We start from the raw sequence: 27,034 nt of genomic DNA, 5'->3' as shown, positions 1-27,034 counted from the left end.
AATTAAAATTTATAATATATATAATAATAAAAATGACGAGTATTATTATATTGAAAACGAAACATTGAAAGTTTGTTTGTTGGTACTCCAATGGTACTCTGATCAGAGCTATTCGAATACTACCGGTAACATATTAAAATTATAATTTATAATATATAATGATAAAAAAAATGTGTATCCCATGGTTATATATTATTATACAATGATATTCAATTTGTTAAAAAAGTGCTGAATAAAAGAATCTAATCTAAATATGATGTGATTAGGCTAATGAGCAGACTAATCTAAGGGGTCATTTGGCAAATCTGAATGTTTTATTCCTGAATGAATAATATTTTTGAATAATCTGAAAGAATCAAAAATCTGAATTCTGAATGAATAATGTTGTTTGCTAAAAAAAATTATCTTATCTGGATGTCATTTTTTTCAAAAAACATTACATCTAATTTGAACAAATTATAACGGACAAAAATATAAAATTAGTTATCATGTCATAATAAAACTAAAATGAAGTACAAAGTTTATGAACTTGGTGAAAGTTTCAAAGCAATTTGATCACGTAAGCTACTCATGAATTGTGTTCCTTGTGAAGTTCGTTGTACTTCATCTTCTGTCTCTTCTACCATTGCTTCATTTTCTTCTCCATCACTGTCACTCGAGATATTGTTGTCACATTGATCAAATAGTTCATCTTCTAATTTTTGCAACCTTATAAAATTATGGACTGCAAAACATGCAATGACGATATCTCTTTGCGTCGAAAACGTGTAAGGAGGCATTTATTTTAATATAGGAAATCGTGCTTTCAAAACACCATATGCACGCTCTATAACATTTCTCAATTGTGCATGAGCATGATTAAATTTTTCCTCCCTAGTCAAAGCACGCCGCCCCCGAAAATCAGATTGCCAATATCTTGTGTTTTTATATGGAGTTAAAAAACCACGAGTGTTTGCATATGCAGCATCACAAAGATAATATTTATCTGCAATTAACATAATAATATATTTCGATATTATTAATATGAAATATTTATTAAAAAACGAGATTGTAAATAATTTAAACAGATACATACTTGGGGGTGGTAGGGGAAAACCGGAATCGATATCAGCCACAACTTCTGTTAATATTCTTGAATCATGTGCAATCCCTTCCCATCCGGCCCAAACAAATGTGAATATCATATTGAAATCACATATTCCTAGTATATTTTGATAGCATTCACCCCTTCCTCGTCCTCTATAACGAGTTTGTTGACTAGCTGGAACAATTGCATGAATAAGGGTTCCATCTAATGCACCAATTGCCCCCCTGTAATATAAGGATATATGTATGTTATATTACTACCTTGAAACATTATATTTACTTTGTAATTAAATAAATAAAACAAGATTTTATAACTTACTGAAAATATTTTTAGTAGTTTTTTTTGTCTTCTTGATCTATTGGTATTTTGGTCATATAGCGTAGGGACTATGACTTCTTTGGCAAACTCCATCATTCCATTCAACACCTCGTGAAAATACCTGTGAAGTGTTTCTGTGGAGTGTTGAAATCTGTTTTTCACCTTTATAAAGCGATCATTATGGCTTATAACATGCAAAAATATAGCAATTTTCTCTTCAACGGTTGCATTTCGACTATTTTGAATCCAACTTCGCTGCTTAAAAAGATTACAAAGTTGTATATATGCAACACAAGAGAGACGCATCATATCTTGACATTGTGTGTTTGAACCGTTTAACAACTCACGTGTATATGCATGTCCACCCAAAGCTGAAGTGTTGTCTTTTAACCTTGGTATATTTCTCAAACGATTTTTTTTCAAATAATAATACACAAGTATGAAACACAAAAGCTGATCCATAATCTCCATATTCAACCTATATAAAATAATAGTGAATGATTAAAAAATATAAACTGAATTACATTATACTGAGAACCATATCAATGTTCACTACAAGAAATTAAACTAAAATAAAATATAAAATTACTCAATTCATAGTCCTAGCAACAATGTTCACTACAGGAATCAAATAAATCACCAAATCCAAATAATTTTAACATTCGAGTTTGAAATCTTTATTATGTGAAAAAACTAAACTTTAAATCCTAATTTATGTGAAACCATCTTAACCCAAGGTTCTATTTCATCTTCCTCAAGGAGCATCCATTGTGTCCTATAAGTTGCACTTTCGCAGAAGATACCAAGGGCCATTTGGCGTAAGGGATTATTTGATTCCCAACCAATTTTGTTTAATTTTTCTTTGCACTCTTGAAGAGACGGTCCACTGTTATTTTGAATCATAAGATCTAGTGCACTGGCCATTTTATCTTCAAGTTGTGAACTTTTGGATGGTTTTGATGAGCTTTTAGCTTTTTTCTTTGGTCTTTCTCCTTCATCATGTGTATCTGAGACATTTGACTGTGTGGTACCTTGAAATGTTGAATTAGAGTTCGAGTGTGTGCCGGAAAATGGTGAATTAGCCTGTGACTGACTATGGATATCATCGGCACCAAGAATCTCTAAGTCATCATTTAAATCAGTACTCCTATTCTTCTTAGAGCTAGGCCCCCATCCACTAACACCGGTAGCAGCAGCGCCATCAAAAAGGCTTCTGCAAAGATCTGGAAAAATCAATGGTGTGGTTCTTAAAGTAGCTACATGTTTATTAGCCTGCACAATAAACACACTCAATTTAGAATACTGTTTGTAGTGACCTAATATTAAGTAATATTTTTTTATTTAAGAGTGAAACCTGAATGTGTTGTATCCATTCTTGCTCAGTGAAGTTAAAGCTGTTAGTCGTGGGATCATAGTGATTTCCAGTTTTAGCTTTCAAACCGCGCCAAGCAGCATATCTATTCCTCAAGTAATCGTATCGATTTCTCATTTGTCTTTGATCAACTTTAAAGCTATGCATTTTCTTAAGAACTTCTCCCACATTATCCCAGGAATAAGGTTTCAAATTGCTACCTTGCCTACCACAGGCCGTAACCTCATTAATGCAAGCCTCAAGAAATGTTTTGGTTAAATTATCGTCCTTCCAATATGTTCTTAAGGTTTTTTGACTTGTATTTTCACTTGCCTGATCCATAACTACATGGTAATAATACGTAAATCAAGTAATATGTCATCAAAAAAGGACAATCATCCGTTAATCCATGTTATATACATAATCAACATTTATAACAGGAAAGTAAAAAAGATAACCAGAAACAATATCAAACGACAATGAAAGAACACAAGGGCAAAACACAAACTTTGTAATTACCAAGCATGGTCAGTGTTATTTGAGTTAAGCATGGTCAGTGTTACTTTGTGATATATTTTCAATGTTTGTGTGGATCCTAAAGTCCTTTGTTATCCGACATATAGTTCATCTGATCTAGATATACTATGGTACCTCCCTAATCCTATCTACAAATTGTAAGCATCGACTAACTTGAAATATTTGGTAGGGAGCAAAATACCTACATAATTTTTATTTTTTAGTGAGACTTGTAAGTTGTTATTCTGACATATATTCAAAGTACCTCACTGTCAGTGTAGATCCAAGTGTAACTCTTACCGAGTTAGAAGTCCTGAACTAGGGCAGCTAAGCTTAGTTGAACCCAGATAAAAAACAAACTTGGGTGTTCTATGCAGAATTGCCGATCGTACATAATATATTTACTTCAAATAAAACCTCCTACTTAATTAAATCCATCAAGTTTTTAAGCATATGTCTCGATCTTTTATTATCTGTTCTTACAATGACGACTGACTATTGATCATGTTCAACAGTTTGAAATGTTTCATATCCTAAGAAGGTGGAAAAAACATATACAACACAGGAAGGTGATAAAGCAGAGAGACAATTACACAACCCCTTGTTTATGGTTCAAATTATGGTAACACTCTGGATACTTCAAACAAGCCATATATTCAAAATTTCGAAAACATGAGAAACACATCAAACCCTACAAATAATTTAAATATAAAAAAAATTATATAACAGTAGGGTTCAATCAGACTATGTACACATTACACATAATCAGTTTATGTACTCTTACTTCTGTCCTACTTCCACTCATACCTACTTTGCATATAACTTTATTCTATATTAATTCATCCTAATCCTCATTAACTTACGGGTTCCATGTATTATGTGTGTTGTTCATTGGTGAATAGTTCAAGACATATGAATTTGCAATGGTAAGATATAATCGGAACAAAGTAAACACAGTAATTAAAATATCTGCACCACTAATACATCAGCAGCTAATATTTGGGTATATGCAATCAACAAAAGAACTAGTAATGATCTACACATTCTACAGTGATTATCCCTGTATCCTGTAACACTAGTTTGGCCAGAAAGACAATGATGTAACATCTATATTTAAACTTCTACAGACTTTGCTACCTTTTAAATTATTGAACTACGAAATCACAAGGTTGTCAAACTACCATCTTAGCTTCCGGCAGGTCAGGACCCTAGTAGAACCTAAAAATCTTATTTGAGTAAATTTATATATCTTGTACACACTCAATGAAAGAGCAGCTACAAACATTAAACCAAATAATTAGCTCAGTACATATGTAGTCTCTGCTCTCTACACTTAAATTATGAACATATTCAACTAAACAAAGTTCTGGACCGACCATTCAAATCAGGTTATAGAATGCCTTTTATAATTCGAACAAGTAGCTGTAATTCTATATTGTACAGGTGCAGCAGCCATTCAGGTAGATAAAAATGGCTAACTGGGATTAGTAAAAGAAATAATGATGGTCAATCTAGTTCTTAATATGCTACACAAAGATGCAATAGAGATGGACAATGCTCCGGTGATCTTCAATATTTAGAAGAAGTGTATGAAACTTTGAGACACAAGTATGAAGGAATTGTAGAGATGAAGGCTCGGGTATCTATGGCATGGCAACAAGCTTGCATTTTAGCATATATGTGGCTGATGCAGAAAATCCGCATAACTAAATACTTGACCCTACTATCTCAGAACAAATCAAAGAGAAGAAATTGCATTGGAACAAAAAGATGCTGACACCAGAGAAGATCTAAATAACTTTGGTAGGCTAACAAAAATTTTCAACTACAATCAAATTACAGAACTGCAGCACTAAATATCCAGAACTATTATACATAAAAATTAAAACAGGTGTACAATTAAGCTTGAATCTTTCTAGTTCAATTAAGCATCCAATCATAACTATGATATCTAGAATTTTGAATATAATCAAAAAATATAAGCAAATGGCTAAAAAGAACACAAACAATTAAGCAAGCACTTGATGAAAATTATACAATTAAATCTATGTGCATCAATGATGTATATGAATTTACCTCTGTAGGCGCAGACTTGTTCTTGATGTGGCGGTTGTTTTCGCGGAAAAAAAACCTAACTATAATCCGGGTGTATCACATAATAAGGATTTATATGAATGGATTCAGGGAGGAGTTTGATTATGAATCAATCAGTGATTAATATTATTCGCTCAGTTGTTGATTGGACAGCCAAACAATATGAATGTATATGAAAAGCCCATTCAGTTGTAATAAGGGGTAAACAAATGGGCCCTAAATCTGATGTGATTAGGATAATCAGCAGACTAATCCTATTCAGGATTTGAAATTCCAAACCCCTGGTGGCGCGCTATATATATGATACAAAAACAACGCACTCCACCTTTTCGCCACTCTTTTTCGAGTTTAACTTATAAGCTGACAAGTAGAATCGTAGCATCGTTTCGATTGTGATTTTCAGTAGCAAGGATATGGGACGACCACCAAGGTCACTTCCCGCAGAAGTAATCGAAACAGAGATACTGCCGCGCTTACCTGCACTATCACTTTTACGATTCAGCTCCGTTTGTAAATCATGGAAATCAATAATTTCTGACCCCGAATTCGTAAAATATCATCTCAATTGCACTTCTCAAAATCCTGATGACGAAAATCTCATAATGCTTAAACGCTCAACTTCGAAAAATGCAGGTCATTGCGAATTTTTAAGCATACTTTCTTTCGTTAATTCAGAGGAAACATCAGTTAGTGATCTTGTCCCTTATCCCATTCAATATTTTATAAGTTTGATTGGTTCCGTTATTGGTCCGGTATGCCTCTACCTTTGGGTGCTCCGACACAGGAGGCATAATCATAAATTCTCCTCCCGTGAAATTCGAACATATGACCAAGAGGATAGTTATCCGGCGAGGAGAGACCTAAACGTGTGGTGCCGATTAAGTTTGAGGTTGGGAGTAACGAGTTTAGGTTTTTGCCTAAGTTTGAATGTGTAAAATCCTGCAAATTTGGTTGCCATTTGGTCAATTTAAAGGAGTGTATTTCGATTCTGGTGTATGAGACTTACTCTACCATTTGTTCGGTTGATTTGTATTGTTTAGATGAGAGTTGCGGTGTTTGGAGTAAGATGTACAATGTCGGACGAATGCCTTGTTATCTGGCTCAACGAGAACTGATCCATTGTTTTACGTATGGTGGCCAGATTGTGTTCAATATAGAAATGGAAGTTGTGTGGTATGATCCTAAAATTAAGAAAATTGAGCGTCTTGGCAACATATACGGCTAGCCTGGTTTACCTGCAAGGGATGAGGCCGTTGCATCAGCTGATAAAGTCGTGTCAGAACGGATTATATAGCATATCATAAGGTGAATGTTTGATCGAACTGCTGTAAGATGGTATGTTATATAGTCCGCTTGCCAGGGACCAGAGCCCCTAAACTTAGAGCCCTGGTCTCGAGCAAGTGTGGGTCAGAACGGATTATATAGCATATCATAAGGTGAATGTTTAAACGCTACGATTTTTAAATAAAAAGTATAACAATTTATGTATGATTAAGTGTGAAGACAATGATAAAGGAAGAAAAACTAAGAAACACACAAGTGAGCATGGTTAATTAGAGCCATCCAGTTGGTCCTCACCCTACCTTCTTTGTCATCATCTATCTTGTTTTTATTTTTCCTTGCAATTTTTTATGACTACAATTAAATGTCTTTATTTTGAGCTCATTCTCTTTTTCTTCATTACTACACTTGTGCAAGTTAGTTGCATAAACAACTCCTTCAATGGTTTCTTCAAGGTTTGTGGCTTTCCTCAACATATGAGTATTTTTTTAATGTTTCCATTCTATTTTTGATGTGGCCTTCTCATGCATGATTTACGAGCTGGATATACTACTGAGTATATATATTTAATAATGTATTATTTATAAATTATATAAATAGAAAATTAAATATGTATTTATATGTATTATAAACGGTTCGGTTTTTCGGTTCGGTTTTTAGAGTAAAACCGTAACCGTTACCAAACCGTTCCATCGGTTCGGTTCGGTTACGGTTTTTGTCGGTTTCGGTTTTTTCGGTCAGTTTTTCGGTTTTTCGGTCCGGTTTCGCTTTTTCGGTTTTTGTTTGCTCACCCCTACTATATTTGATGTGGTCTTCTCATGCACGTTTACGAGCGGGATATACTGAGTATGTTTTGTTTCGTTATCTGATGCTTGTAGTTCTACCTTCAACTAGGCTGCTTAGTATGTTTTTTGTGTTTTCTCAAGTTCAGTTGATATTTAGACTGTTTCATGACTTGTTAGACTTGTATGTGAAACTTTAACAATCCAGAACTTCTGTCTATATAAGAAAAAGTTTATTGTTACTGTTTCATCTGTAGGAGTTTACTGAATCATTTTTTCGATGCAAACAGCTGGACTTTCAGTTGTTAATAGAAATTTTGGATTTGAGACACATTGTTACGCAAATCTCTGGAACATAATCGGAGTAATTTTGATGCAACAAAAATAGACATGACTACTACTCAGTTAGGATTCAAGATATCTGTGTCAGAAAATGGCTCTCCCTGAAGGTATGCAAATATGACATTGAGAACAAGATCTTCTACATTCATAGCATTCTTTTCTGTGTTTCTGCTAAGCCATTCATTGAAAATGCTTATTGCTGCTTGTCATATAATTTTATATGGTATTAGTTTTGTACCAACCTGGTATCTCAACTTCCTAGTATGCAAACATATGTATGATAAGTTGTTTTGAGTTCATATGCGGGTTGACCTAATTTTGACATCGCAACCCCATTGTGTAAATCTTAAACCGTAGATCTATCAGCTCTAATGAACTCATGATCTACTTGCAAACTATACTCTAATGTTACTTAAACATATATCCTTATAGACAAATATTTTATTGAATGTAATACAATAAGAATTCATTAGATTTAACAACCGAGGAGATAGATCCATGATCAATTGATAATAGTAAAAGTTGTGCTTTGAGCCTTTTCTAATTTAGAAGTGTTCCATTTTCTGCTGTTTCATTCTATGCATTTGTATAAAGTCATTACTCCCTCTGTCCCATCCATTTCTTTACAGTTACTATTTTGGGCTGTCCCATCTATTTCTTTACATTCCAAAAATAGTAAACTTTTAATAATATAAAACACTATTACACCCACTAACTTCCTCCACTCTCTCAAATCTATTATTAAATATTAATAGGTCCCACTACTTTAACCACTTTTCATCACTTTTCATTGCTTTAACTACTTATATATATATATATTGATCTCCGTGCCCACCAGAGATGTAAACATCCTGGTGAGACGGAGGGAGTATATCTGAACTCCCACAAATGAATGAATGCTTGCTGGTTTAGTTCATATAGTAAGTACTTAATTTTTGTCGTCACATGTTCTGGGTTCGATTTAGAGAAGAATTTAATTTTAAGAAGAATAAGGATCCTGTGAGAGGTTCTAGCGAACAAGGTTTGCGCCTAGGACCTCCGACACTCAAGTGCCCCAAAAATATCAACTTTCTTAAATAAATATATACGACTAGGGCCCTAGGGCCCCCGAATCTCAGGGTCGGCCCTGCTTTTAAAGAAAAACATGACAACACTGTAACCATTGAAAAAAGAAACGAAAAAAACAAAAGCATTGTAAGAAGCACCAAGTGAGCATGTGAATTAGTCACCCAGTTGGTCCTTTAATCAGATTATGTTTCCGATTCCTACCCCACCTTCTCTGTCATCATCTATCTTGTCTAATTTTCCTTTGCATTTTCATATGGTTACAAATGTCTTTATTTTGAGCTCATTCTCTTTTTCTTCATTACTGCACAAGTTCTAGTTAGCTGCATAAACAACTCCTTCACCGGTTTCTTCATTGGATTTATCTACATTTGATTATTTTTGAAGTTTATCGTTCTATTTTTTATGTGGCATTCTCATGCATGCTTTACTAGCGGGATTTACTGAGTATGTTTTGTTTCGCTATGTGATGCTTGTAGTTCTACCTTCAACTAGGTTGCTTCATAAATTTTATCCTACTATTCAGCTTGTGAATTATCTGGCCACCTTCATAACAATAAAAATTTAGTATCGATAATATGACTAGAACTCAAGTTTAATTCTGAAGTTAATTTTCAGGCCCAACCACAAACTCACATCTACTGGTATGGAGATCACTAACGTTACTGAGTATGATGCCATTGCAAAGCAAAAATTGCCAAAGATGGTGTATGACTTCTATGCATCAGGCGCAGAAGACCAGTGGACTCTACAAGAGAATAGAAATGCTTTTGCAAGAATTCTGTAAGATTCTTCTACTTATTTCGGTTCCAGTGACATTTTCTTGATTTCTTTATCTTAAAGTTCCTGAACTGATAATTTTTGTTACAACAGGTTCCGACCTCGTGTTCTAATTGATGTGACCAAAATAGACATGACTACTACTGTGTTAGGATTCAAGATATCTATGCCAATCATGATTGCCCCGACATCCTTGCAGAAAATGGCTCACCCTGAAGGTATGCAGATATGACATTGAGATTAAGAACTTCTGCATTCATAGCATTCTTTTCTGTGTTTCTGGTAAGCCATTCATAGAAAATGTTAATTGCTCATTGTCATAGAAAATATGACATAAGTATGATGTGTTCCATTCTAGTGTAGAGTAATGTGGTACTTTGTTGCAAACTTAGTAATGTGGTGCTTGATTTGACTTTTTGTTTGAAGTTTGTTGCATTACCTTTTTTTCTAGATATTAAATGAAATTTAAGGTGTTTCTTGATCTCAGACTATATAAAATCTTTAATAAGACTGTTTTAGTTTGTTGTAATGATAATTTAATTTATTTTCGACGACGAATCTAAATTTTATGCAGGAGAGTGTGCAACTGCAAGAGCTGCATCCTCAGCTGGAACAATCATGGTATGCTTTCTATTTATATGGGTGATTACTGATTCATTTACATTTTAAGCAAGCATCTAAGAAGCATCATGGACCATGATACTTCAACTAATTTTAGATATGTATTTCAATATAGAATATCTGGTGAAGAGCAAATAATTTAAGATACTTCAACTTCACTGGGATGTATGTGGTGCCAAGTAGTTAATTCTTTTTCGTGTGCTCATCGATAATCTGTTTTGCTATCGGTTTTTCATATCTGATATTGTTGTAATATACACTATGACATGATTTGCCAATTATTTTGCAGACATTGTCTTCATGGGCCACATTTAGTATGGAAGAGGTTGCTTCTACAGGACCTGGCATCCGCTTTTTTCAGCTTTATGTAAGACTGCAGTTTTCCTAGTTCTTGCTTCTCTTAGTTCATCACTGGATGGGCCAAACTGATGATAATACACTGTGTAGGTCTACAACGACAGAAATTTTGTAGCTCAGCTTGTGAGAAGAGCTGAGAAAGCTGGCTTTAAGGCTATAGTTCTTACAGTTGATAGGGCAAGGCTGGGACGAAAAGAGGCTGATATCAAGAACAGGTGTTACTTTTAGTCCAGTGTTCACTTTTAGATTAAGGTTACATTCTCATGCAACTCAGTTGAATCTCGTGTAATTTTTATACAGATTTACTTTGCCACCATTTTTGTCATTGAAGAACTTTGAGGACTTTGACCTCAGAAAGATGGATAAAGTGAGTGAGGCTAGAACAGTAACTGATTAATCTTTCTTTGAAATGTTCACAAATATATAATGTATTCCATTGTTCTGTGGTATGCAGGCTGATAGCTCTGGTTTGACTAAATATATTTCTGGCCAGACCGACCGTTCCCTCAGCTGGAAGGTACTTATTTAAGCACATAATGGTTCAAAGGACTTTGGAAATCTGTCATAGAATGTTTCATAGTGTGTTGGATTGCTTTACTAGTCACTCGTAGATCCATTTTCCATGGATTCGATATTTAAGAAAGATCATTTAAAATTTAGGATTTTCATCAGATATCTGAAATATGACCTCTGCATGTTTTAAAACTAGAAGGCCTGGATCACTTGATGTTGTCTCTGTTTAAAGGTGACTCAAGAACCATTAATCCACATTTAGTAATTTGTCGAGATTTGAACAGGATGTGAAGTGGCTTCAGAGTATCACCAAGTTGCCAATCCTACTGAAGGGAGTCATCACTGCTGAAGACAGTAAGCATACATAATTTCAAATTGCTTTTGAAAACAAATGTAACATGGTACCTTCTATAATGACTTGCAGCAAGGTTGGCTATACAAGCTGGAGTAGCAGGTGTTATCGTCTCTAATCATGGTGCTCGTCAACTTGATTATGTCCCGGCCTCTATAGTAGCTCTGGAAGAGGTAATTTTTCACATATGTTGAACTTGCATCAAACTAAAACATGGAGTACATCATCACCTCTTTACACAAGAATGATCAGGCTTAAAAAATTGAACTTGTTCAATGAAAACTTCACTTCAATTCATAGGTAGTGAAGGCTGCACAAGGCCTGGTACCAGTTTTCTTGGATGGAGGAGTCCGTCGTGGAACAGATGTCTTTAAAGCGTTAGCACTTGGAGCCTCTGGAATTTTTGTAAGTAAAACTAACTATGATGGTTCAAGTAGCCTCGTAGAAAATATTAAATCCTTTATAGTCGTAAACTGTGATGGTTCAAGTAGTCTCCGAGAAAATATTAAATCCTTTACGGTAAAACTTCTAAACTTAGACTTAGTTTCACAATATTATCTCATTTCTTTTGTCTCAAATCTCAACGATAGATTGGACGACCTGTTGTCTTCTCGCTGGCTGCTGAAGGAGAAGCCGGTGTCAGAAAAGTACTGCAGATGCTGCGCGAGGAATTTGAGTTAACCATGGCACTAAGTGGATGTCGCTCCATCAGTGAAATCACCCGTAACCACATTAGCACCGACTGGGATGCTCCTCGTGCTCAATCTGCACCAAGATTATAATAAATATGTACTTCTGGAGTGCATAAATAACTGCATTTCTTGTTGCAGCACGATGATAGTACTACGCATGTGTTCCTGAACTTCAACATGTTTGAACTTGATCCTCATCATCGATATTTTTAGTAGGCCTCGCAACATTCGGTTTACTGATCATTTAGATAAATATGAGCTGCTTAATGCCAGAATGCATAATAAATAGAAAAAGAATACATAGGACCACACTGAAACAATCAATCGAGTCAATGAAGAAAATAAAATTGTATCAAGTTCTTCTGCATATATTGAAAATTTAGGGGTAAAATGAAAAAAAAAAACAATTTGAAAGATAATATTAAGGATCGGGATTTACAACTGCCAAATTTTAAGTACAGTTGAATATATAAATTTATTTACTTTACGAAATGATATGTATTCCGAAAAATTCTCAGGATTTCAAGCCTTTCTCTGCCACCTTAAGATTTGAGTGCAACTGGTTAACATGGTATCGGATTAGAGTTGTTAGTGGGTTACTTTGTGAAATTATTTAATTACCCTTACTTAATTATTTTATATCTAATTATTGGGTCGATCAATTCTAATTTTAATTGATATTGAAATCAATTTTCTCTATTGTTTTACCAATTTTAATTATATTTTATATCGAACTCTATATAATTATAATTTATGTTAAATTCAACTTCTTCTACCAATCTATATTTTAATTCATATCGAGTTCTATATTATTCTAATTTGTTACTTTGGACTAAATTAATAAGCAAACTAAATATAATTATTAAGATTTAGTTGATATGTCACGTGAATCGGGCTATGATAAAATAATAATACTATTAGTCCTCCTAAAAAAATTATACAAATGAACTTGGATAAACAAAATAATATATTTCATTTATCCAGGATAAAAAAATACATTATACAATTGATTCAGACGAACACAAAACTAAAATAAAAATATAATTTGACCAACAAAAATAAAATAATATATTATTCAGTCTAAAACAATATTATCTTATTGATCCACACTTAAAAAAAATAAACTAAAAATAATTAGTTTGATTTGGTCGGTATATTGGGCATCGGGCTAAAATAAAATAATATAAACCACTGATCCGAGATAAATCAAATTAGTATTAGACTAAGTATAATTCGTATCTTATTGATGTAAACTAAATATCAAATTTTAATTAAAACATAAATATTATTTTTTTTAAAAATACACATAGAATTATCAATAAAATTATATCGTTCAATCAGTAATATTGTCTTTTTCAAATATCTTTTATTGAATTAATGTTAATCGATTAAGTAATCAACATGCTAAAATAATATTTTTTAAGGTCCCAACATAATGAATACATTATATTTTTACCCCCAATAAAATAATAATTTCGTTATAATAACATTTCCCTCCTTACCAATGCTATCACTTTAAATAAATTTAAATGTTCTAAAAAGTTATGAACATATACGTCTATTAATATAATTATTATGAAGTCATATCATTTAAAATTTTAAATGAACAATTTTTTTTTGACACCATTAAATGGACAAAATTTAAATTGTTTTTTTTAAAAAAAATTATATAATATTAAAAAGTTATGAACATATACGTCTACTAATATAATTATTATGAAATCATATCATTTAAAGTTTTAAATGAACAAAATTTTTTTTTACACCATTAAATGAACAAAATTCAAAATTAAATTCAATTTTTTTAAAAAAAAATTATATAATATTAAAAAAAAATCTGTGCGATCATATCTATACTATGTTATAATAGACGAAACTTAAAAGTTTGACGGTCGGTCTGTCGACGCTTGCTGAAATTACTTAATTACCCTTAGTTAATTATCTTAATTCTAATTAGGGAGTTGGTGGATTAGTCAATTTCAATTCTAATTGATATTATAGTCAACATCCACTAACAATATAAATTATATTTCATATCGAACTCTATATCATTATTAATTAATATTAAAGTCAACTTCTTTTGCTAGTTTTAAATTATAATTTATATTTAGTTCTATATTATTCTAACTAAACTTTCGGACAAAAATTAATTTAAGCAAACTAAATATAATTATCGGGTTAAGACAAAATAATAAATAATACTGATACGGCAAAAAAACTATACAATAGATATAGGATAAACAAAATAATATAGATTAGTCATCTAAGATAAAAAAAAATATTATACAATTGATCCAAACTGACACAAAATTAAAATCAAAATATACTTCGACCAACTAAAACAAAATCATATATACTAACTATTTGGGCTAAAACAAAATTATCTTATTGATCCGGACATAAATAATTAGAATTAAACTAAAAATAATTAGTTAGATTTAGTTGTAGTAATAGCTTCGGGCTAAAATAAAATAATGTAAACCCTGATACGGGATAAATTAAATTAATATCAAATTAAGCATAATTCGTATCTTATTGATATGAACCAAAAATTAATTTTTAACTAAACATTATTATTATTATTATTATTAAAACACACATAAAATGATAGTAAATAAAACTATATCGTTTAATATATACTATTGTCTTTCTCAAATAACTCTTATAGTTTATCGATTAAATAATAACTTCTCTAAAATAATATTTTTGTTAAGGTTTCAACATAATAGAGATATTGTATTTTTACTCTCAAAAAATTATAAAATCGCTATAATAATATTATTTTTCCTTGGTATCAAGGCTATTATCTTAAATAGGTTTAATTATTCTAAAAAAACTATGAACATATAAGTGTATTAATATAATTATCATGAAGTAATATCATTTAAAAAAAAAGTAAATATCAAAAAAATTTATTGAACAATTTTAAGAATTCAATTAAAAATAATTTTTTAAAAAATTATATAATATTAAAAAAGATTTGTGCATATGGGTTTTAAGCTAGTTTATTTAATTTTTTAATATTGTTAAAGAATCCCAATTTATTTCTCCAGTTTGACTTTTCCACGTAGTTTAAGTGTATTGACTGCATAGTTACGTTTTATTTATTCAAAAAAAAATTAAAAATTTATCAAAAGAACTATGCCGTCAATCTAGACAGATAAATTGGGGGAGGGAGGGACTATAAGATTTTAGTGCTACAGATTACTTAACCTAGACCAGAAACCTGATGATCCAAATGATCCAAATAATGATGTAAAGTTAAATATTTAACAAATATGTAGGAAGATGATAATGAAGAAAAAAGTATGAAACACACAAGTGAGCATATGAATTAGAGCCACCCAAGTTGGTCCTCTAATCGGATTATGTTACGAATTCCAACCTCCAAATACTCATCCTCACTTCCTTTGTCCTTACCCACCCCTACCCCACTTTCCTTGTCATCGTCTATATTATTTTTATTTATCCTTGCATTTTTTTATGACTACAAATGTCTTTATTTTGAGCTCATTCTCTTTTTCTTCATCACTGCACTTGTGCAAGTTGGTTGCATAAACAACTCCACTGGTTTCTTCAAGGTTTGTGGCTCTCTCCATTGGTTTATCTGCATATGATCATTTTGTAATATTTTCATTCTAGCTTTGATGTGGCTTTCTCATGCATGCTTTACAAGCGGGATATACCGAGTATGTTTTGTTTCGCTATCCTATGCTTGTACGTATACCTTCAACTAGCCTGCTTAGTATATTTCATGACTTGTTACTTGTTAGACTTCAACAATCCAGAACTTTTGTCTAGATAAAAAAAGAAGGTGTATTGATACTGTTTTATCAAGATTGTAGAAGTTTTCTAAAATTATTTTTTCGATTCAAACAGTTAGCCTTGGTCGTTAATAGAACACTCCCCTTCACTCGAAAACCCATTTATGGGTCCAAGACTGGAACACCGGCGTCCATCTTCCTAAGCTCTGATACTGTTGATTAACTAACTCATTTAAAACCTTAAGGTGTCAGAGGAAGACACCAATAAGATCGTATAGTTAACAGAAAGTTTGAATTTGCGACACAGGGAGTTTGTATCAGGACCATTTATTTTCGTTCATCGTAAATATTTGAACTTGCTGCCAATAATCATACTTATGTGTACTTCGGCTAAGATACCATGTTTTTGTTAAGTAACTGGTTCTCTATCTTATGTTATTCAGCAGTTTTAGGGCCCATATCAGGCGATGTCAAGTTTATTATGATGTGACTTGCCCTGATTCCAGATCTTTAGGAATTTTATCCTACTATTCAGCTTATGAATTATCTGGCCACCTTCATAATAAAAGACTAAATTTTTAAATCTTTATTTGCTATAGGACTAGAACTCGAGTTAAATTCTGAAGTTAATTTTCAGGTTGAAGCACAAATTCACATCTACTGGTATGGAGGTCACTAACGTTACCGAGTACGATGCCATTGCAAAGGCAAAATTGCCGAAGAATGCTTATGACTACTATGCATCAGGCGCGGAGGACCAATGGACTCTACAAGAGAATAGAAATGCTTTTGCAAGAATTCTGTAAGAATTTTCTACATATTTAGCTTCTAGTACTCTATGCAGTCCCTGAACTGATTTTAATTGTTAAACAGGTTCCGACCTCGTATTCTAATTGATGTGACCAAAATAGACATGACCACTACTGTGCTAGGATTCAAGATATCTATGCCAATTATGATTGCCCCAACAGCTTTTCAGAAAATGGCTCACCCTGAAGGTATGCAATATAACAAAGAGATTAAGGTCTCGGGTCTCCTACATTAGTCGCAGTCTTTTCTGTTTGTCTGCCAAGGCATTCGTAGAAAATATTTAAAATCTGATTGTTATATAAGTTTAGCTGATAAGTTACTTGGCTGATTTTACTTCTGTAGCATCATGTTACCTCAACTTGCTAATATAAGTACATGTGTGTGATGTGTTATATGGCACCCATGCCTCGAAATAATCAAGATTCAGCTTAGCTGCAAATTGAACTTTGGCTTAATTAGGATATTATAGGATCTCCTTCCCTGAAGAAAAATTTTAAAGAGAACATTGGTCAAGTTCCATTCTAGTTTGTAGTAATGTGGCACATTGTTGCAAAGTTAGTAATGTGGTGCTTGATATGAAGGCATTTCTCGATCTCAAACTATATAGAATCTTTAATGAGATTGTTTTTAAACTATGTATTAAATGAAATTTAATCTATTTTTCACGACATGTCTAATCTTATGCAGGAGAGTATGCAACTGCTAGAGCTGCATCCGCAGCTAATACAATTATGGTATGCCTTCTCTTCATATGGGTGATTTATTTACACTTTAAGCAAGCATCCTTCTGCATCCCAGAAGCATCATGGGTCGTGAGCTTTAAAAAATGTTTTAATTTCACAACACCTATACTAAAGAGCCTTAAAAATTATATGCACTTACTTGACTGGTTGTGTATGCAACCTAATAATACCCAGAGAAACCTAATAATATCAAGTAAAGCGCAACTAATTTAAGACGCTTCAACTTCGCTGGGATAAATATGGTGTCAACTGCCAAGTAGTTAGTTTTTTTAGCAGTCACAAACAGATAAACTCAAGAATCACATCTTTCTTGCTATTTGTTTTTCATATCTGAAAATATTTAATGTTGTAAGATACTCTCTGACATGAAGTGCCAATTATTTTTGCAGACATTGTCTTCCTGGGCCACATCTAGTGTGGAAGAGGTTGCTTCTACAGGACCTGGAATCCGCTTTTTCCAGCTTTATGTAAGATTACATTTTTCCTTGTTCTTGCTTCTTTAAGTCATCACTTGATGAGTCACACTGATAAGAATACACTGTGTAGGTCTACAAGGACAGAAATGTTGTAGCTCAGCTTGTGAGAAGAGCTGAGAAAGCTGGCTTTAAGGCTATAGCTTTGACAGTTGATACCCCAAGGCTGGGACGAAGAGAGGCTGATATCAAGAACAGGTGCAATTTTTAGTCCAGTTTAAACTTTTAGATTGAGGTCACAGTCCTGTGCAGCTCATTTGAATCTGCTCATGCCATTGTTCTACAGATTTAATTTGCCACCACATTTGACATTGAAGAACTTCGAGGGCTTGGACCTCGGAAAGATGGATAAAGTGAGTGAGATTAGAGGAATAACTGATTAATCTTTTTTTGAAATGCTCACAAATAATATGATGTACTCTATTGTTCTGTGGCATGCAGGCTAATGACTCTGGTTTGGCTTCATATGTTTCTGGTCAGATTGACCGTTCTCTCAGCTGGAAGGTACTTAGTTAGTGGCATATAATGCTTTGAAGGACTTTGGCAATATGTCATGTAATATTCTGGAGGATGTTGGCTTGTTGTACTAGTCGGTCGTAGCTCCATTTTTAATGAATTCGGCATTTAAGAAAGATTATTTAAAATATAGGATTGTCACCTGTGTCATAGAAATTAACAGAACAGATATCTGAAAGTAGTTGGCTTTCGACTTTTGAGTGATACCTTGGAAATGAGGGCATGGCCTGGATCACTTGATACTGTCTCTGTTTAAAGGTGACTCAAGAACCTTGAATTCACATTTAAGTAATTTGTTGATATTTGAACAGGATGTGAAGTGGCTTCAGACAATTACCAAGATGCCAATCCTAGTGAAGGGAGTCATCACTGCTGAAGACAGTAAGCAAACACAATTTTAAATTGTAATTTTCTTACTATACATTTAACAATAGATTAACTTGGTAACCTTCTGTAATGACTTGCAGCAAGGTTGGCTATACAAGCTGGAGCAGCTGGTATCATCGTATCTAACCATGGTGCTCGTCAACTTGATTATGTCCCTGCCACTATAATGGCTCTGGAAGAGGTAATTCTACTTTCACGCTTAATTATTTCAGTCTTTGAGGTGACCCTTCACTTATGTTGAACTTGTTCCAAAAAGACTACAGTCTAATTTCATTGTCTTCCAAATTGATATCAAAATTCATTATCATGCCATCAGTTTTTAATTGTTCGTCACAGGGCAAAACATGGAATAAATTCAGATTTCATGATATTTTGCAATTTATCTCTCTTGAAATTATCTCAGGTAGTGAAGGCTGCTCAAGGCCGCGTACCAGTTTTCTTGGATGGAGGAGTCCGTCGTGGAACAGATGTCTTCAAAGCTTTAGCACTCGGAGCCTCTGGAATTTTTGTAAGTATAACTAACTATGATGGTTAATCTAGTCTGGATTTTCATTGTCAACAAAAATTGAATCCAACTTATAGTAATAAACTACGACTAGCTGATCGACTAATAGTAACACGTTTTTGGGTCACTCCCAAACGGCCACATACTAATTGAGTTCATCTGGCTGCTTATATTCTGACAATCTTCCCACAAACGATGTTGAACAACTCCTAACATTTACCACACTGTACATAATTGTCTTTGTTGCAAATCTACCACCTAAACATATGCAAGTTAAATATGTGAAACATCAAATATGGAATTCAGGTGACATTTTTTGTGATCATATCATACTACAACAGTACTTCTTCTAACATTCGATTTTGTTTCTCAATATTGACTCGTTTCTCTTGTCTCAAATCTGAATGATAGATTGGACGACCTGTTGTCTTCTCGTTGGCTGCTGAAGGAGAAGCCGGTGTCAGAAAAGTACTGCAGATGCTGCGCGAGGAATTTGAGTTAACCATGGCACTAAGTGGATGTCGCTCCATCAGTGAAATCACTCGTAACCACATTAGCACTGAATGGGATGCTCCTCGTGCTCAATTTGCACCGAGATTATAAATGTGTACTTCTGGCCTGCATAAATAACTGCATTTCTTGTAGCAGCGCGATGATAGTATTACGCATGTGTTCAAGAGCCTGCTTTCTTCACAGAAGTCCTATTTCAAATCTTTATGGTATGTTGAAAATGTTTAAATCTTTAAAAGGATTTGTAAGGATATAATTATCTTTGATGGCTACTGCATCTGCCACCTGCATTGTATACTCAACATATATTCAAACAATTCTTCATATTAATGTACTGGAAATGGATTGTTCTAGCCTTCTAGCAGGAGAATGTAATCTTCCTTAATGTATCATGGTCTACCCTAGATTACAGCCTCGACAAATCTTGAAAAATTAGTCGAGAAATTTTTTTAATCTCGCGTTTTTTAACAAAATTTAAGTGGAAAAGTATATTAAAATTAATGATTATTATTATTTTTAGCCGTGAATCTCGAAATCAGGGTTCTGCAGACACAATGCTAGAGAATCTGGAAAGGTCACTACAAAGGCAATCTTGCTCAAACTTCATACAGTTCCTAAACTGCAGTATGTTAAGAACTCGAAACAGGGACGAGGTTATATAGGGGCCAGAGGTGGTCATGTCCTAAAAATGTTCTAATACTGGAAACTCAACTGTAATGTTCTTAAAAAACTGCATTTTATTAAAATTTGGCCAGGTAAGCAAAATATTTGGCCGCCCCTTTAAACTAAATTTTTAATTCATTAGAAATCTCTTATTAATTAATTTTAACAATTTGTTAAATTTTTTATTATATTTATATTTTAGATTAGCATCGTATTTTATATTTTTTAAAATAAAAATTTACAATTTATTATGAGATTCTATGATAAAAACAACGGTGGTTCTCTGCTGTTCTTCATGTAAGATGGTTATCACCAAGTAAAGGCTTACTATACAATTATACTATTATTCAAACATAGATTATGGAATGTGGTAATAAAAGCCTTCTGATCTTCTCATCCTTAGTATTGTCCATATTTTCACTTATTCTTATATATGACTTGTTCTCTTCTTAAAAAATAAATACATAAACAATCGCTTTATCGCCACTTAAGAAGGACATCCAAATAAATTTAAGATAATACCGGTTAATTTATTAAGTATATTCGTTTATGAGGAAAATAATTTCTTCAATCATTTTATTTGAAAATGTGAAGAAGAGAATTTGATATTAAATTAATTATTTATTATATTTAGAGAATCACTTAATATGCGTGTTAAATGCACTAATTTACACGGAATATAAGCGAAGACATTCACTTGCACAAAATACAGGTGAAGGTCAAACTTGTGATTGCTAATTACTGCACGGAGTAAAAGTTTAGTGTATTTAGCGATGCTAATATTCAAAATATAACTTATTTTTGTGTGTGTTAATACTGATTAAAGAATAAAACTGAGAATTATGATAATGAGTTCCTCAATCATTGTATGCTTATTTATATCTAAAAAGAAATAGTGAAAATTTTTAGTACCGACTCAATTATAAATTGATTTCGTAATTTGAAAAAAACACAGCTACATTATTGATGAACTACACCACTCTACTAGTACTACTACTAGTTTTGGAACTGATTTTCAAAAAGAACCAACTTCCAGGATCTATAATTTGTTTCCTGTTTTTCACATATAATTTCCCAGTTTCTTGCATCCAATAATTGGAGTATGTGAGCATAATTTGTGTCTTGCACAAACATATAATTTGTTTCCTGTTTCTTTATATGTGGACTGCCTAAATTTACCAGTTTCTTGCATTCAATAATTGAAGTATGGAAGCATAATTTGTGCATGTAAAGTTTTTGTTCCTGTTTTGACAAGACATGGATTCATGAAATGTTGGAAGAAGAAAGTTTAACAGTTTAACTTGTTTGACATATATCATATTGAACATGAGAGTTGAGACCAATCCACTAGATGGCCTATAAAAAATTTAGTCAGTTCAACCATGTTAAATTATTAGTTCTCTTCGAACGTTAATAATATTTTCAAAAAATTTACGGTACATTATTACGAGAATATCGGGAATAGCAAAAAATCGAACTTAAAATTTTTACCGTTTTGACTCTCATATCATGTCATCGTGAGAGACGGATATACCTTAGGCCCTTGGGGGCACATGACCCCATATTATTTTTTTTCTTTTTATATTTACCTTTGTTTATATATAAATATTTGCATATGTCCCCATAAATATTATTGAAAAATAGAGTGGTAGATGAGTTAATATACACGTGAATTCATATTAGAAGAGTCTCATTGTGATAGTTGTATGTTTAAAGCATAAACGCCTTATCTTTTAAAAAATAGGTGCATTTGATTTCATTTTTTTGCATCTAATTTATATGTGTTTCGATATAAAACTTCCTAAATCTGACTCATAGCATCAATTTATATGTGTTCATCACCGGTGACTCATACACATAAAAGGCACTCCACAAACTATTTTATTATGTCCAAACACACCAATCATAACAAGAATATAAAAATTTAAAAATTTATTTAGTGAATTTTCCTACCGACTTATTAATGACTTGTAAGTCAGAAATATACTATAAGTTATATAGAAAATATCACAAACGAGCATTGATAACAAGAGTAATAAAATGACCTCAACAATACTTTTCATGCTTGCAACAAATTTTGTGACCTAGATGCTAGATCTTTTTTGTACTCGATCATTATTTACAAATGGTGACAGCGATATCATGTGGGTGAGATATATATACAATAATTCTGCAACAATATGGGAAGAGGATAGCTCACAGATGATGACGTGGATGTTTGATTGATCAATAGGAGGAGAACACGTGGCTATCTTCTGAGGGTAAAAAGATCTATTGGGCCCGGCCCCAAAAACAAATTATGGGCTCGAAGTCGATTGTGTTTACCGACTTGGGGAGACTCGACCGGTCCCACTTGTGTTCTCTTCTCAACTTATTTATTTAAATGTAGTTTTTTATCAATGATTCAAATGTTTTATATTTGTCTAGTATTATTATTTGAAGCAGCTGACTGCTGAGATATAAATTACGGGAGCATTCAATAAGTTTGTTTGCTTATAAGATTTTCTGTGCAGTCCAGGTGAAGAAAAATGTAATTGTCTCCTTTTTTTATGTCAATAATAGCCTCCTCTTTTATAGTATAAATATAAATATATAGAGCTGAGTTTTATGGAGTCCACCATTTTGTCGGAGTCCTCGGAGTCCATCTACGTTCTGCAAATAAAATATCTTGTAAACACAAATATCATAACTTTAACAAAATCATGCAAATCTCATATATTTACAGTACAATATACATGTTCTGCAATATGTTCTGCAACATGAACATTTATGTTCTGCAAACTAAACATGTTTTGTAGAATAATATATTTTTGTAATGTTCTGCTTGTAAAATATATGCAATCTACAAGATTTTTAATAGTGATGTTTGTCGAAAAATAATATGTTTTGTAATATTTTAAGTTATATTTTACTTGCAAAATATATATGGACTCCGAGGGACTCCAATTAAAACTGGACTTCATAGAACTTTATTATATATTATATATATATATATATAATACATATTTATGTCGTAATAGCACCTTACAGTGGATGGTTGGATATTACCGTATTATTATTTTTTAATTATGACTACATACTATTATTACAGATGTGGCGCCCGTACTTGGTCCTTCAACAGTTCAACTTATAGATTAGGAGGACAGTATCCCAGGAACTGGGATATATTGACCAACTAGCTAGGAGTATGCTGATAGAGACGGCTAAGTTTTCATGTCCAGAAATAAAGTAAGTGATGCTGTTAAACTAAGCTTAAACTGCTGTTTGGCTCATGATTTTGTTTATAACCATTAGAATTCATATGAGATTCGGACAGGGGATAGCCGCAAAAATATATAATAGATTTATTATTAAAGATCAGTTTTCAAGTATTATATATGTCATACATTTTTACTTCACCGGAAGTGATATCAAACCCTATAAACCGCCTGCACTATCCCATACCCTACCGTAAAACGCAATTTTTATTTTTTTATGATACTTTTGCGGTTTGATTTTTGATAAAATCGCGCGTGCGTTGCGATTTGCAATTTGCGATTTGTGTTTTGACATTTTAACATTGCCGTTCAAACCGCACCACACCGCACTGCGCCCAAATTTCATATATATACTACCAGCCTATAACTCGTGCCATGCACGGATTACTTTTAACACTCGAATAATTTTTAATAATATATTTTATCTTAAATTATTAATATATTAGTATAGATTTTCAATAGTTAAAAAATAAATTGAAAAATAAAATAAGTTATATTAATATATGTTTTATAATAATTTGAGACTTGACTGAAAATAAATAATATAATAGATATTATGTTATTCACGGGACTCGGACCTTGAAACTGTAGAAATTGTTAAAAATAAAGAATATAAAAGTTTAAATTTAATACGATATTGACGAGATTCGAACCCTGAAGCTATGAAAGCAATTCAAATATTAATATAATGTTATTTTATTATTATATCCCACGGTTTACATATATATGTCTATATATCACACGGTTGTTATTTATCATAACAAACAACTGTACCAAACAACCGACCAACTATCAAATAGAGGGTGTTCTGCTTATAATGGTATTATATTACAACCGACCAAATACCAAATACTAGAGCGGGAAATTTGGTACACGACACGAAACGACACGAAAAAAATACGGATATGGGTTTTGATTTTCGGTACACGAAACACGAAAGTACACGAATACGAAATTACACGGTAAATTTAGTGTCGGATATGGGTTTTGATTTAGGTACACGAAAAGTATACGAAAGTACACGAAATAGGTTATATATGTTTTTTATATTTTTTATATTATATATATACATACATAATATATACTACTTAACATAATGTACAATTTTAATCATACGCTAATTAAAATATTGTACTCAAACAAGTAGGAAAGTTGATAGGCGGTCAACACAAAGTCATATATAAAGCACCGTTAGGGTTTTTCTCTCACAAGTCACAAACCACATCCGACTATTTTTTTATTCTGCCCTTCGCCTCCCTCTTTACAAAACCCTAAATCGCTTCACCTCTTCACACCCTAGATAACATGGATGATCTCATAGATAAGGTAATATCAATGTTTATTTAATTGTTTTCATGCCTTAATTTGTTAATTACTCAATTGTTTATATACGATTTGTTACTAATTTGTGTTAATTTGCAGGGTTATCAATCTCTAAGCGACGATGAAGCTGATGTTTTGGAAAATGTTCCTACTAAGAATCCTACTACTGAGCATCCTAGTGAAGGTTCTTCGAAGTTCAAAGAACAATCGGCTACCAAAAGAAAGAGATTAATGGTTTGGACTACGTTTGACCTCGTCACTGGAGCTGATAAAATAGTGAGGGGAAGATGCATAAAGTGTGGTTACATGTGCATCTATGATTCAAAAAATGGTATCGGGAACTTGCTGAAGCATTAAAAGGTATGTGCTGATACCAAGGATATTAGGCAGATGGTCTTGTTTGGCAGCGAGGGATCTATGACATTGCGAAACACATTGTTTGACCCTCGGGTATTTAGAGATTTGATTACCAACGTTGTCATTAAGCATAATTTGCCACTGCACTTTGTAGATTATGAAGGCATTAAAGATGTCTTCATCTATGCACATCCAAAGTCTACTTTAGTCAGTAAGAACACTTTGAAGAAAGATATTTTATCTTGTTATCAGTTTGAAAAGAAAAAAAATGTTTAATATGTTGCAAGACTTTGATGGTAGAGTAAGCCTAACCTCTGATTTGTGGATGTCGGTTGCTACTGATGGTTATATCTCTCTTATTGCGCACTTTATTACATCTGATTGGGTTCTGCATAAGAAGCTTCTGAATTTTTCTTATCTTCCATCACCACATACCGTATTACCATATCTGAAAAAATTTATAAGATGTTATGTGAGTGGAATATTGAGTCCAAACTAGGATCCATTACTTTAGATAATGCTTCTAATAATGATTCATTTGTTGGTACATTGAGAACACAACTGAACTTGAGAAATGCTTTGTTGTGTAAGGGTGAATTTTTTCACATAAGGTGTTGTGCTCACATCATTAATTTGATTGTTCAAAAGGGTCTTAAAGAAATGGATGAATCTGTTTTCAAAATACGTGAATCTGTTAAGTATATTAAAGGCTTTCAAGGCAGAAAAGAAAAATTTAGGGAATGTATATCATCGGTAGCTCTTGATAAGAAAAGAGGTTTGCGTCAAGATGTCCCCACTAGGTGGAATTCTACCTTTCTAATGCTTGAGAGTGCGATTTACTATCGTTATGCTTTCACTCATTTGCAATTAGTTGACTCGAACTATAAGCATGGTCTTTCTGATGATGAATGGGATAAAGTGGAGGGTATTTGTAAGTTTCTTTCAGTTTTCTATAATGTCACTCGATTGTTCTCTGGATCTAAATACCCAACTGTAAATTTGTACTTTTCAAATATTTTTCTGGTTGAACTTACGTTGATTAAGGCAGTGAAAGATAGGAATTATATAGCAAGTTCCTTGCTGAGAGAATGAGACCCAAGTTTAACAAATATTGGAAAGAATATAACATTATTCTTGCTATTGCTATTGTTTTTGATCCCCGATACAAAACACAGTTTGTTGAGTTCTGCTACAAAATGTTGTATGGAGAAGATTCTGAACAGATTGGAAAATTGCATAGAGCCTTGAAGGCATTGTTTGATCGGTACAAAGACAAAATTCCTTCATATTCTACTACCTCTGAAGAATTTGCTAGTAATTTATTTCATAATGAAGGAAATGATGTCTTGAAGGTATTATATATTTGATTCTGCCTTAATTTAGTATTCTGATTATATATGTAATTTCGCGTACTAACCTTTTTATTGTATTGCAAGGAATTTGATGTTATGGATGAAGAGAATAGTGCTGCCCTTTAAAAGACTGAGTTGGACAAATATTTGGAAGAAAAAAGATTGAATAGGAATGTTGAGATCGACATCCTAGAGTATTGGAGGACAAATCAGTACAGGTTTC

The 27,034-nt window shown here is 32.8% G+C and overlaps 4 protein-coding genes across 8 annotated transcripts; 3 read left to right on the top strand and 1 right to left on the bottom strand.

Moving 5' to 3' along the window:
• Nucleotides 1–521: 521 nt before the first annotated feature.
• Nucleotides 522–2,329, bottom strand: LOC141706508 (uncharacterized). Its single transcript, XM_074509242.1, has 5 exons — nt 2,129–2,329; nt 1,527–1,660; nt 1,076–1,311; nt 815–985; nt 522–724 (listed from the first exon to the last, which is right to left on the bottom strand). Exons 1-5 carry the CDS (start codon nt 2,327–2,329, stop codon nt 522–524), a joined length of 945 nt encoding a protein of 314 aa, XP_074365343.1.
• Nucleotides 2,330–7,017: 4,688 nt separating this feature from the next.
• On the top strand, nt 7,018–20,212 carry LOC141706569 (glycolate oxidase 1-like). 3 transcript variants are annotated; one of them, XM_074509325.1, is made up of 12 exons: nt 7,018–7,102; nt 16,553–16,717; nt 16,789–16,913; nt 17,413–17,459; nt 17,858–17,935; nt 18,015–18,139; nt 18,228–18,294; nt 18,383–18,445; nt 18,769–18,838; nt 18,925–19,025; nt 19,248–19,352; nt 19,761–20,212. In XM_074509325.1, exons 1-12 carry the CDS (start codon nt 7,089–7,091, stop codon nt 19,950–19,952), a joined length of 1,152 nt encoding a protein of 383 aa, XP_074365426.1. In that variant the 5' UTR covers nt 7,018–7,088; the 3' UTR covers nt 19,953–20,212. The 3 variants fall into 3 exon arrangements, with proteins under 3 accessions (XP_074365426.1, XP_074365427.1, XP_074365425.1); XM_074509326.1 differs by lacking the exon at nt 7,018–7,102 and adding an exon at nt 15,583–15,732; XM_074509324.1 differs by lacking the exon at nt 7,018–7,102 and adding an exon at nt 15,817–15,840.
• Nucleotides 7,739–12,376, top strand: LOC141706568 (glycolate oxidase 1-like). 3 transcript variants are annotated; one of them, XM_074509323.1, is made up of 12 exons: nt 7,739–7,878; nt 9,455–9,619; nt 9,710–9,834; nt 10,191–10,237; nt 10,527–10,604; nt 10,685–10,809; nt 10,895–10,961; nt 11,049–11,111; nt 11,392–11,461; nt 11,532–11,632; nt 11,760–11,864; nt 12,050–12,376. In XM_074509323.1, the coding sequence occupies exons 2-12, from the start codon at nt 9,483–9,485 to the stop codon at nt 12,239–12,241; spliced, it is 1,110 nt and encodes a 369-aa protein (XP_074365424.1). In that variant the 5' UTR covers nt 7,739–7,878; nt 9,455–9,482; the 3' UTR covers nt 12,242–12,376. The 3 variants fall into 3 exon arrangements, with proteins under 3 accessions (XP_074365424.1, XP_074365422.1, XP_074365423.1); XM_074509321.1 differs by lacking the exon at nt 7,739–7,878 and adding an exon at nt 9,105–9,331; XM_074509322.1 differs by lacking the exon at nt 7,739–7,878 and adding an exon at nt 9,108–9,283.
• Nucleotides 20,213–25,924: 5,712 nt separating the features above from the next.
• On the top strand, nt 25,925–26,551 carry LOC141706507 (zinc finger BED domain-containing protein RICESLEEPER 2-like). Its single transcript, XM_074509241.1, has one exon. It carries the CDS (start codon nt 25,925–25,927, stop codon nt 26,549–26,551), a length of 627 nt encoding a protein of 208 aa, XP_074365342.1.
• Nucleotides 26,552–27,034: the final 483 nt, after the last annotated feature.

Source organism: Apium graveolens, chromosome 2, assembly GCF_009905375.1.
Source record: "Apium graveolens cultivar Ventura chromosome 2, ASM990537v1, whole genome shotgun sequence".
Taxonomy (NCBI): Eukaryota; Viridiplantae; Streptophyta; class Magnoliopsida; order Apiales; family Apiaceae; genus Apium; species Apium graveolens.
This window is presented reverse-complemented; position numbering and strand designations above follow the sequence as displayed.

Coding starts and splice junctions, on each gene's coding strand:
- LOC141706569 (XM_074509325.1), top strand. Junction 18,295..18,382: donor ACCTCGGAAAGATGGATAAA/GTGAGTGAGATT, acceptor TGTGGCATGCAG/GCTAATGACTCTGGTTTGGC. Junction 19,353..19,760: donor TCGGAGCCTCTGGAATTTTT/GTAAGTATAACT, acceptor TCTGAATGATAG/ATTGGACGACCTGTTGTCTT.
- LOC141706508 (XM_074509242.1), bottom strand. CDS start 2,329: ATGGCCAGTGCACTAGATCTTATGATTCAAAATAACAGTGGACCGTCT. Junction 986..1,075: donor TTTTCCCCTACCACCCCCAA/GTATGTATCTGT, acceptor TGTTAATTGCAG/ATAAATATTATCTTTGTGAT. Junction 725..814: donor TGTTATAGAGCGTGCATATG/GTGTTTTGAAAG, acceptor CATGTTTTGCAG/TCCATAATTTTATAAGGTTG.
- LOC141706507 (XM_074509241.1), top strand. CDS start 25,925: ATGTTATGTGAGTGGAATATTGAGTCCAAACTAGGATCCATTACTTTA.
- LOC141706568 (XM_074509321.1), top strand. CDS start 9,255: ATGCATGCTTTACTAGCGGGATTTACTGAGTATGTTTTGTTTCGCTAT. Junction 9,620..9,709: donor AATGCTTTTGCAAGAATTCT/GTAAGATTCTTC, acceptor TTGTTACAACAG/GTTCCGACCTCGTGTTCTAA. Junction 11,633..11,759: donor CTATAGTAGCTCTGGAAGAG/GTAATTTTTCAC, acceptor TTCAATTCATAG/GTAGTGAAGGCTGCACAAGG.